At 39.3% G+C, this 12455-nt stretch overlaps 1 protein-coding gene across 2 annotated transcripts in view; it reads right to left on the reverse strand.

Moving 5' to 3' along the window:
* Positions 1-8804, reverse strand: part of laynb (layilin b) — a 34431-nt gene extending 25627 nt beyond the window's left edge. For both annotated transcript variants that reach the window (XM_060943843.1, XM_060943842.1), the window contains exons 1-2: positions 8572-8804; positions 736-1030 (exon numbers count right to left, since the gene is read on the reverse strand). In XM_060943843.1, the coding sequence (XP_060799826.1) occupies positions 736-1030; positions 8572-8647 (371 nt within the window). In that variant the 5' untranslated portion in view covers positions 8648-8804. The remainder of the gene's footprint in view (positions 1-735; positions 1031-8571) is intronic.
* Between the last annotated feature and the right edge of the window lie 3651 nt (positions 8805-12455).

Raw genomic sequence — 12455 nt, forward strand, 5'->3', positions numbered from 1 at the left:
GTTGTAAAGAGAAAAGGGGATGTCTCACAGTGGTAAACATGGCCTTGTCCCAACTTTTTTGAGATGTGTTGTTGTCATGAAATTTAAAATCACCTAATTTTTCTCTTTAAATAATACATTTTCTCAGTTTAAACATTTGATATGTCATCTATGTTCTATTCTGAATAAAATATGGAATCTTGAAACTTCCACATCATTGCATTCCGTTTTTATTTACAATTTGTACTTTGTCCCAACTTTTTTGGAATCGGGGTTGTAGTATCTTGAATTGGGTCATGGTGAAGCAGGAAAAAATAGCGGAGAATTTAGGGCCATGTGGCCTTAAATTTATTAATTGTTCTTTTAAAAAAAAAACTTAATAAAATTGGAAGTCTGTGATTCGAATTCAGTAGCTTTCGGTCCACTAAACAAAAATAACTGGGTGTCGGGGAAATTCTTTTTATGACCTACACTTGAAAAATCTGAAAGGCAGTCTAGCTTTAACATTCTTTATTTTAAAAAGCTCCAAATTTGAAAACCTTTTGTTTTTTCTTTCAATTTTATCAATCCATCCATTATCTATACCACTTATCCAAAAAAAGTTCTCTGGTGTTTGTTTGTAGTCTCAGAGTTTTGGACCCCACTGTATGTTTGACACCACTATTCTCGACCTTGCAGTATTTGAAAGTTATTTGCAGCTTTACTTATTCCACAGATTCTGGGCCAAAAATGTAAGCTGTGTAGCCCAAGTCATACCTGTAGGTGCCCTGGCTATGATCCAGCCAGTAATACTGTGAGGAGCACTCTGTAGCTCCTGACTCTTTGTAGCCTTGATTCCTTCGCAGTCCAATCCAGAAGTCACCTTCAGGGACCTGTGCGCCTCGAACAAACATCTCCATCAGCCTCTGCTCGCTTTCTGTTTCAATACTGAGCAGCTCACCATCGTCTTCCCTGCACGTCTGCTTGGCCTCCTCAAAGCTGTACCCGCTGTCCTGGTGGTAAGCAATCTTATAGCACGGCCTCTCAGTACCCCGACGGCATATACGCTGACCTGCGCAGCAAAATGCACAATATTTAACGACTTAAAATACCTGCTGAAATAACAACTGCAGTATCTCTGTATATTTAACAGGACATAACGGACCACTGAAGAAATCCAAGTGAAAAGAGAGAAAATTAAATATCAGATCCATTCCCATTGTTTTTCAAGAAACATTTTTCCAGGACATTTTCCATGACTTATATACATAACAGCTGTTGCACAAGGAAAGTCGTCTTAGAATGACTCACATCTGCCAACATCTTTAAACCCTAAACTCAAAGGAGCTTGTCCTGAAATTCCTTTTACTTGGTTGAGTCATCTTAAAGCACTTTATTTAGTAACTACTATGAATTATTCATTCAGAGAATAATACACTTTCAGATGACTCAACCAACTTTTACTCAGATACCCCCCAGATACTGCTACTTCAGGAGCTCAGGACCTCACTCATTATTTACAGAGCCATTTATCCATCTTCTCTCTTTTTCAGCTGCTTATATAACTGAAAAAATAGTCTACAAATGTCCAGGATTTCCAGAATGTGTGGGGAACCCTGATAATGCCATCACTGAAGCTACCAGGCGCATCGATAAATGCAATGCAAATACATAGGCAATGTAATACAAACTCAACATCGACTCTCTTGTAAACTTAAAGCATTCCGGGACAGATCGGATCAGAAATCCAGATCAGATTAGGAACCGGTTCTTAGACCGATTGGATCAGGTAATCAAGTTGAAAAATAGAATGGGTTCCTGTAGAAATCAGATAACTGTATTTCGAATCAATTTCTGTAAATCAGAAAACCAGATCGGACTCAAAATTGGTTCCTGTAGAAATCAAATTAGAGAGCAGGATTGGATTCAGAATCGGTTCCTATACAGAATGTTTCAAGAACTCTTTTCAAATTTAGAATCGCTTCCTATGCAGATCAAGAAATGGGACCGGATTCAGGGTCAGTTCCTGTACAGACGGGATCAGAAAATCAGATTGGTTCAGAATAGATTTCTGTACAGAGCAGATCATAAAATCAAATCAGATTCAGAACTGATTCCTGTAGAGATCTGATCAAAATAGTCAGATTGGACTCAAAATCGTCTCCTGGACAGATTGGATGAGGAAATCAGATCGAATTTAGGATCACGTTACTGATTCGATTCGGAATCAAGCCCTGTATGGATCGGATTAGGAAATCAGATTGGATTCAGAATCATTTTCCTGTACAGACTGGATTCAGAAGTAGTCCCCATATAGATTAGATGAGGAAATTGCATCAAATGCAGAATCAATTTCCTTTACTGATTGGATCCAGAATCAATCCCTGTAGAGATCAGATTAGAAAATTAACTCAGATTCAGAATTGGTTCATTTAGAGATTGGATTTGGAATCAATCCCTGGAGGGCGGTACGGTGGTGTAGTGGTTAGCGCTGTCGCCTCACAGCAAGAAGGTCCGGGTTCGAGCCCCATGGCCGGTGAGGGCCTTTCTGTGTGGAGTTTGCATGTTCTCCCCGTGTCCGCGTGGGTTTCCTCCGGGTGCGCCGGTTTCCCCCACAGTCCAAAGACATGCAGGTTAGGTTAACTGGTGACTCTAAATTGACCGTAGGTGTGAATGTGAGTGTGAATGGTTGTCTGTGTCTATGTGTCAGCCCTGTGATGACCTGGCGACTTGTCCAGGGTGTACCCCGCCTTTCGCCCGTAGTCAGCTGGGATAGGCTCCAGCTTGCCTGCGACCCTGTAGAACAGGATAAAGTGGCTAGAGATAATGAGATGAGATCAATCCCTGGAAGGACTGGATTATGAAAATATTCTGATTCAGAATCATTTTCCTGTACAGACTGGATTCAGAAGCAGTCCTGTATAGATTGGTTTAGGAAATCACATCAAATTCAGAATCAATTTCCTTTACTGACTGGATTCAGAATAATCCCTGTAGAGATCAGATTAGGAAACTAACTCAGATTCAGGATTGGTTCCTTTACAGATCCCTGTAAGGACTGAATTGCGTGACATTCGGATTCAGAATAATTTTCCTGTACAGACTGGATTCAGAAGCAGTCCCTGTATAGATTGGATTACAAAATCAGATTGGATTCAGAATCATTTTCCTGTACAGACTGGATTTAGAAGCAGTCCCTGTATAGATCGGATTACAAAATCAGATCAGATTCAGAATAATTTTCCTGTATAGACTGGATTCAGAAGCAGACCCTGTATAGATCGGATTATGATATAAAATTGGATTCAGAATCATTTTCCTGTACAGACTGGATTCGGAATCAGTCCCTGTATAGATCGGATTATGAAATAAAATCGGATTCAGAATCATTTTCCTGTACAGACTGGATTCAGAAGTAGTTCCCATATAGATTAGATGAGATTTAATTTAATTGCATCAAATTCAGAATCAATTTCCTTTACTGATTGGATTCAGAATTAATCCCTGTAGAGATCAGATTAAGAAATTAACTCAGATTCAGAATCATTTTCCTGTACAGACTGGATTCAGAAGTAGTCCCCATATAGATTAGATGAGATTTAATTGCATCAAATTCAGAATCAATTTCCTTTCCTGATTGGATTCAGAATCAATCCCTGTAGAGATCAGATTAAGAAATTAACTCAGATTCAGAATCAGTTTCCTGTACAGACTGGATTCAGAAGTAGTCCCCATATAGATTAGATGAGATTTAATTGCATCAAATTCAGAATCAATTTCCTTTCCTGATTGGATTCAGAATCAATCCCTGTAGAGATCAGATTAAGAAATTAACTCAGATTCAGAATCAGTTTCCTGTACAGACTGGATTCAGAAGTAGTCCCCATATAGATTAGATGAGATTTAATTGCATCAAATTCAGAATCAATTTCCTTTCCTGATTGGATTCAGAATCAATCCCTGTAGAGATCAGATTAAGAAATTAACTCAGATTCAGAATCAGTTTCCTGTACAGACTGGATTCAGAAGTAGTCCCCATATAGATTAGATGAGATTTAATTGCATCAAATTCAGAATCATTTTCCTGTACAGACTGGATTCAGAAGTAGTCCCCATATAGATTAGATTAGATGAGATGAGATTTAATTTAATTGCATCAAATTCAGAATCAATTTCCTTTCCTGATTGGATTCAGAATTAATCCCTGTAGAGATCAGATTAAGAAATTAACTCAGATTCAGAATCAGTTTCCTGTACAGACTGGATTCAGAAGTAGTCCCCATATAGATTAGATTAGATGAGATGAGATTTAATTTAATTGCATCAAATTCAGAATCAATTTCCTTTCCTGATTGGATTCAGAATTAATCCCTGTAGAGATCAGATTAAGAAATTAACTCAGATTCAGAATCAGTTTCCTGTACAGACTGGATTCAGAAGTAGTCCCCATATAGATTAGATGAGATTTAATTTAATTGCATCAAATTCAGAATCATTTTCCTGTACAGACTGGATTCAGATGTAGTCCCCATATAGATTAGATTAGATGAGATTTAATTTAATTGCATCAAATTCAGAATCAATTTCCTTTCCTGATTGGATTCAGAATCAATCCCTGTAGAGATCAGATTAAGAAATTAACTCAGATTCAGAATCAGTTTCCTGTACAGACTGGATTCAGAAGTAGTCCCCATATAGATTAGATTAGATTAGATTAGATGAGATTTAATTTAATTGCATCAAATTCAGAATCAATTTCCTTTACTGATTGGATTCAGAATTAATCCCTGTAGAGATCAGATTAAGAAATTAACTCAGATTCAGAATCATTTTCCTGTACAGACTGGATTCAGAAGTAGTCCCCATATAGATTAGATTAGATTAGATTAGATTAGATTTAATTGCATCAAATTCAGAATCAATTTCCTTTCCTGATTGGATTCAGAATCAATCCCTGTAGAGATCAGATTAAGAAATTAACTCAGATTCAGAATCAGTTTCCTGTACAGACTGGATTCAGAAGTAGTCCCCATATAGATTAGATTAGATTAGATTAGATTAGATTAGATTAGGTTGATTTAATTGCATCAAATTCAGAATCAATTTCCTTTCCTGATTGGGTTCAGAATTAATCCCTGTAGAGATCAGATTAAGAAATTAACTCAGATTCAGAATCAGTTTCCTGTACAGACTGGATTCAGAAGTAGTCCCCATATAGATTAGATGAGATTTAATTTAATTGCATCAAATTCAGAATCATTTTCCTGTACAGACTGGATTCAGATGTAGTCCCCATATAGATTAGATTAGATGAGATTTAATTTAATTGCATCAAATTCAGAATCAATTTCCTTTCCTGATTGGGTTCAGAATTAATCCCTGTAGAGATCAGATTAAGAAATTAACTCAGATTCAGAATCAGTTTCCTGTACAGACTGGATTCAGATGTAGTCCCCATATAGATTAGATTAGATTTAATTGCATCAAATTCAGAATCAATTTCCTTTCCTGATTGGATTCAGAATTAATCCCTGTAGAGATCAGATTAAGAAATTAACTCAGATTCAGAATCAGTTTCCTGTACAGACTGGATTCAGAAGTAGTCCCCATATAGATTAGATTAGATTTAATTGCATCAAATTCAGAATCAATTTCCTTTCCTGATTGGATTCAGAATTAATCCCTGTAGAGATCAGATTAAGAAATTAACTCAGATTCAGAATCAGTTTCCTGTACAGACTGGATTCAGATGTAGTCCCCATATAGATTAGATTAGATTTAATTGCATCAAATTCAGAATCAATTTCCTTTCCTGATTGGATTCAGAATTAATCCCTGTAGAGATCAGATTAAGAAATTAACTCAGATTCAGAATCAGTTTCCTGTACAGACTGGATTCAGAAGTAGTCCCCATATAGATTAGATTAGATTTAATTGCATCAAATTCAGAATCAATTTCCTTTCCTGATTGGATTCAGAATTAATCCCTGTAGAGATCAGATTAAGAAATTAACTCAGATTCAGAATCAGTTTCCTGTACAGACTGGATTCAGATGTAGTCCCCATATAGATTAGATTAGATTTAATTGCATCAAATTCAGAATCAATTTCCTTTCCTGATTGGATTCAGAATTAATCCCTGTAGAGATCAGATTAAGAAATTAACTCAGATTCAGAATCAGTTTCCTGTACAGACTGGATTCAGAAGTAGTCCCCATATAGATTAGATTAGATTTAATTGCATCAAATTCAGAATCAATTTCCTTTCCTGATTGGATTCAGAATTAATCCCTGTAGAGATCAGATTAAGAAATTAACTCAGATTCAGAATCAGTTTCCTGTACAGACTGGATTCAGATGTAGTCCCCATATAGATTAGATTAGATTTAATTGCATCAAATTCAGAATCAATTTCCTTTCCTGATTGGATTCAGAATTAATCCCTGTAGAGATCAGATTAAGAAATTAACTCAGATTCAGAATCAGTTTCCTGTACAGACTGGATTCAGATGTAGTCCCCATATAGATTAGATTAGATTTAATTGCATCAAATTCAGAATCATTTTCCTGTACAGACTGGATTCAGATGTAGTCCCCATATAGATTAGATTAGATGAGATTTAATTTAATTGCATCAAATTCAGAATCAATTTCCTTTCCTGATTGGGTTCAGAATTAATCCCTGTAGAGATCAGATTAAGAAATTAACTCAGATTCAGAATCAGTTTCCTGTACAGACTGGATTCAGATGTAGTCCCCATATAGATTAGATTAGATTTAATTGCATCAAATTCAGAATCAATTTCCTTTCCTGATTGGATTCAGAATTAATCCCTGTAGAGATCAGATTAAGAAATTAACTCAGATTCAGAATCAGTTTCCTGTACAGACTGGATTCAGAAGTAGTCCCCATATAGATTAGATTAGATTTAATTGCATCAAATTCAGAATCAATTTCCTTTCCTGATTGGATTCAGAATTAATCCCTGTAGAGATCAGATTAAGAAATTAACTCAGATTCAGAATCAGTTTCCTGTACAGACTGGATTCAGATGTAGTCCCCATATAGATTAGATTAGATTTAATTGCATCAAATTCAGAATCAATTTCCTTTCCTGATTGGATTCAGAATTAATCCCTGTAGAGATCAGATTAAGAAATTAACTCAGATTCAGAATCAGTTTCCTGTACAGACTGGATTCAGAAGTAGTCCCCATATAGATTAGATTAGATTTAATTGCATCAAATTCAGAATCAATTTCCTTTCCTGATTGGATTCAGAATTAATCCCTGTAGAGATCAGATTAAGAAATTAACTCAGATTCAGAATCAGTTTCCTGTACAGACTGGATTCAGATGTAGTCCCCATATAGATTAGATTAGATTTAATTGCATCAAATTCAGAATCAATTTCCTTTCCTGATTGGATTCAGAATTAATCCCTGTAGAGATCAGATTAAGAAATTAACTCAGATTCAGAATCAGTTTCCTGTACAGACTGGATTCAGATGTAGTCCCCATATAGATTAGATTAGATTTAATTGCATCAAATTCAGAATCAATTTCCTTTCCTGATTGGATTCAGAATTAATCCCTGTAGAGATCAGATTAAGAAATTAACTCAGATTCAGAATCAGTTTCCTGTACAGACTGGATTCAGATGTAGTCCCCATATAGATTAGATTAGATTTAATTGCATCAAATTCAGAATCAATTTCCTTTCCTGATTGGATTCAGAATTAATCCCTGTAGAGATCAGATTAAGAAATTAACTCAGATTCAGAATCAGTTTCCTGTACAGACTGGATTCAGATGTAGTCCCCATATAGATTAGATTAGATTTAATTGCATCAAATTCAGAATCAATTTCCTTTCCTGATTGGATTCAGAATTAATCCCTGTAGAGATCAGATTAAGAAATTAACTCAGATTCAGAATCAGTTTCCTGTACAGACTGGATTCAGATGTAGTCCCCATATAGATTAGATTAGATTTAATTGCATCAAATTCAGAATCAATTTCCTTTCCTGATTGGATTCAGAATTAATCCCTGTAGAGATCAGATTAAGAAATTAACTCAGATTCAGAATCGGTTCCTGTCCAGACTGGATTCAGAAGCGGACCCTGTATAGCTCGGACTATGAAATCAGATCGGATTTAGAACTGGTTCCTGTCCAGCTCGGACTCGGACTCACGGGTCCAAACGCATGTCCATTGCTGTGTGTCCTGGTCCTGTAGCTGCAGTTAATGGGGGGCACATGGGCGGTGTGGGACTCTGAGGAGCTTCCCAGTTTAAAAACAAGTCTAAAGCAGCGAATCCTGAGGAGCTCTGGAGGAAACTTCACTCCACACAAACAAACCAACCAACCAACAAACAAACCCTCTGTTCCGACAGGGACCCGGACTCACTGCCCACAGCCTCCTTCAGAAACAAACAACAACAACAACTCTTGTTTAATGTCACTTTCAGGACAGACCATACAGTTTCCTGAAAGTCTGTCCTGAGCGCAGTGTGAAAAGCCTCCGCGCTGCTCACAGGAGCGCGGTGAGAGTGCAGAGGCCCTGCGAGCCCCGAGCGCCTCCCCGCTCCGTCCCCAGCACAGCGCTACTTACTGCCCGGGCCTCTGAGCGCGCCGCCGGGGGGGCAGCACACCGCCAGCACCGCTCCGATCAGCCGCAGCACATCCATCTCCACATACTGATCCACAGCAGCGATCAACTGCAGGTCAACAAGCTGTTTTGTCCAAAAGTCCACGAAAACGTCGCGCTGTCAAATAAGCAGGCGGAGTGGAGCTGCAGAAACTCCTCCAGTCCTCCCAGTCCTCCTCCTCCTGTCCTCCCAGTCCTCCTCCTGTCCCACACTGTGCACTCGACCAGTGCAGATGGAGGGAGAAGCATGCCAGCTGTGACCCAGCAACACCACAACCTACTCCTCTCATACTTTCCTCCTTGTTTCATTGTACTTGCACAAGTTTGAAGAGCTTTTATATATATATATATATATATATATATATATATATATATATATATATATATATATATATATATACAGTACCAGTCAAAAGTTTGGAAACACCTTCAAATTCAATGTTTTTTTATTTTTTTCCCTACATTGTAGAACAATACTGAACTCATCAAAACTATGAAATAACATCTCGTCTCATTATCTCTAGCCGCTTTATCCTGTTCTACAGGGTCGCAGGCAAGCTGGAGCCTATCCCAGCTGACTACGGGCGAAAGGCGGGGTACACCCTGGACAAGTCGCCAGGTCATCACAGGGCTGACACATAGACACAGACAACCATTCACACTCACATTCACACCTACGGTCAATTTAGAGTCACCAGTTAACCTAACCTGCATGTCTTTGGACTGTGGGGGAAACCGGAGCACCCGGAGGAAACCCACGCGGACACGGGGAGAACATGCAAACTCCACACAGAAAGGCCCTCGCCGGCCACGGGGCTCGAACCCGGACCTTCTTGCTGTGAGGCGACAGCGCTAACCACTACACCACCATGCTGCTCATGAAATATGGAATTAAATGGTAAACAAAAAAAGTGTTAAAAAAAACGTTTCATCTTTTAGACTCTTCAAAGTCGTCACTATTTACCTCGATAACAGCTTTGCACACTATTGGCATTAACTGAAAAAGCTTCATGAGGTAGTCACCTGGAATGCTTCTCAATTAGCAGGTGTGTCTTGCCAAAAATTTAATTTCTTGCCTTCTTAATGCATTTGACACCATCAACCAGTAAAGAGTAAATAGTAAAAATACAGTAAATAGCGGGCGGCACGGTGGTGTAGTGGTTAGTGCTGTCACCTCACAGCAAGAAGGTCCGGGTTCGAGCCCCGTGGCCGGCGAGGGCCTTTCTGTGCGGAGTTTGCATGTTCTCCCCGTGTCCGCGTGGGTTTCCTCCGGGTGCTCCGGTTTCCCCCACAGTCCAAAGACATGCAGGTTAGGTTAACTGGTGACTCTAAATTGACCGTAGGTGTGAATGTGAGTGTGAATGGTTGTCTGTGTCTATGTGTCAGCCCTGTGATGACCTGGCGACTTGTCCAGGGTGTACCCCACCTTTCGCCCGTAGTCAGCTGGGATAGGCTCCAGCTTGCCTGCGACCCTGTAGAACAGGATAAAGCGGTTAGAGATAATGAGATGAGATGAGACAGTAAATAGCCCTGTTCGACAACTGTAGTAATCCATATTATGTCAAGAACCACTCAACTAAGTAAAGAGAAATAACAGTCGGTCATTACTTTGAGACACGAAGTGTCTTTTAGTTAATTAAAATAAAGAAAAAACATCGAATTTGAAGGTGTTTCCAAACTTTTGACTGGTACTGTATATATACAGTGGTGCTTGAAAGTTTGTGAACCCTTTAGAATTTTCTATATTTCTGCATAAATATGACCTAAAACATCAGCAGATTTTCACACAAGTCCTACAAGTAGATAAAAAGAACCCAGTTAAACAAATGAGACAAAAATATTATACTTGGTCATTTATTTTTCGAAGAAACTAATCCAATATTACATATCTGTGAGTGGTAAAAGTATATGAACCTTTGCTTTCAGTATCTGGTGTGACCACCTTGTGCAGCAATAACTGCAACTAAATGTTTACGGTAACTGTTGATCAGTCCTGCACACCGGCTTGGAGGAATTTTAGCCCATTCCTCCATACAGAACAGCTTCAACTCTGGGATGTTGGTGGGTTTCCTCACATGAACTGCTCGCTTCAGGTCCTTCCACACCATTTCCATTGGATGAAGGTCAGGACTTTGACTTGGCCATTCCAAAACATTAACTTTATTCTTCTTTAACCATTCTTTGATAGAACAACTTGTGTGCTTAGGGTCGTTGTCTTGTTGCATGACCCACTTTCTCCTGAGAATCAGTTCATGGACAGATGTCCTGGCATTTTCCTTTAGAATTCTCTGGTATAATTCAGAATTCATTGTTCCATCAATGATGGCAATCCATCCTGGCCCAGATACAGCAAAAAAAAGGGTTCACAAACTTTCAAGCACCACTGTATTTTCCAGCACAAAATTAAATATCACAGGAAAAACAAAGTTTGTATCTGAGCAGCATATTCCATAATATATATTATGGTTAGCACTGTTGTCTCACAGCAAGAAGGTCCTGGGTTCAAGCCCAGTGGCCGGTGAGGGCCTTTCTGTGTGGAGTTTGCATGTTCTCACCGTATCTGCGTGGGTTTCCTCCGGTTTCCCCCACAGTCCAAAGGCATGCAGGTTAGGCTAATTGGTGGCTCTCAATTGACCGTAGGTGTGAATGTTTGTTTGTCTCTATGTGTCAGCTCTGCGATAACCTGGTGACTTGTCAAGAGTGTACCCTGCATCTCACCGATAGTCAGCTGAGATAGGCTCCAGCTTGCCTGCGACCCTGCAGAACAGGATAAGCAGCTACATAATGAAGGCTGCTGGGTTTTGGTGCAAAATGAAGACGCGAGTGTGACAGTCAAAGTGTCCAGAAGAACTGTGGCTGGTTCTGTAAGGTGCTCAGTAAAACCTACAGCTCCATCCATCCATTTTGGCACGTCACTACAGTGACGTGGCCGCTCTGACGGCTTCAGCCATCAAAGTCTCTCGGGAATATTACAGTAGTGGTTTCCTGTTGCCTTCTACTGGATTATTAAGAGTTTTTTTTCCTCTCAACCATTCACACATTCACACCTATGGACAATTTAGAGCCACCAGTGAACCTAACCTGCATGTCTTTGGACTGTAGGGGAAACTGGATCACCCGGAGGAAACCCACGCAGACAAGGGGAGAACATGCAAACTCCACACAGAAAGGCCCTCGTCAGTCCCTGGGCTCGAACCCAGAACCTTCTTGCTGTGAGGCGACAGCGCTAACCACTACACCACCATACCAAAACCTACAGCTCATTTCCTTATAAAGCTGCACACATTGTACCTGAGACTGCTATTTTTTTTAAACCAAAGGGTTCTCTCACACCAAATATTGACTTTGTTTCATTTATTATGGCTTACTGCTGTTTACAGTATTTTTTAATGTTTGAAATATTTCATTTCATTATTTTTTAAGTCATTTTTGGTCTATAGTGAGCAGACTGTAGTTATTATACTGTAGTTATTTTCCAAAACCCTGGAATAAGATGGATATGGGAAAATTCATTCTAGGGTAAGCCATGGTCTAATGGTTAGAGAAGCAGCTTTGGGATCAAAAGGTCACCGGTTCGATTTCTTGGACCAGCAGGAATGGCTCAAGTGCATGCAGTTAGGTTAACATGGGGCAGCCATGGCCTGAGGTTGGGCTGAAGTATCCTTGAGCAAGAAACCCAACCCCCAACTGCTCCCCAGGGCTGCTCTGGGTATGTTGTATGTCGCTCTGGATAAGAGTGTCTGCTAAATGCCTGTAACATAATGTAATGTACGCTATATAAAAAGTTATGAGGGGGAAAAAAGACCCATAAATTGTGCAGTTAAAGGAACACTCCAACCACAACCAAA

Source organism: Neoarius graeffei, chromosome 17, assembly GCF_027579695.1.
Source record: "Neoarius graeffei isolate fNeoGra1 chromosome 17, fNeoGra1.pri, whole genome shotgun sequence".
NCBI lineage: Eukaryota > Metazoa > Chordata > Actinopteri > Siluriformes > Ariidae > Neoarius > Neoarius graeffei.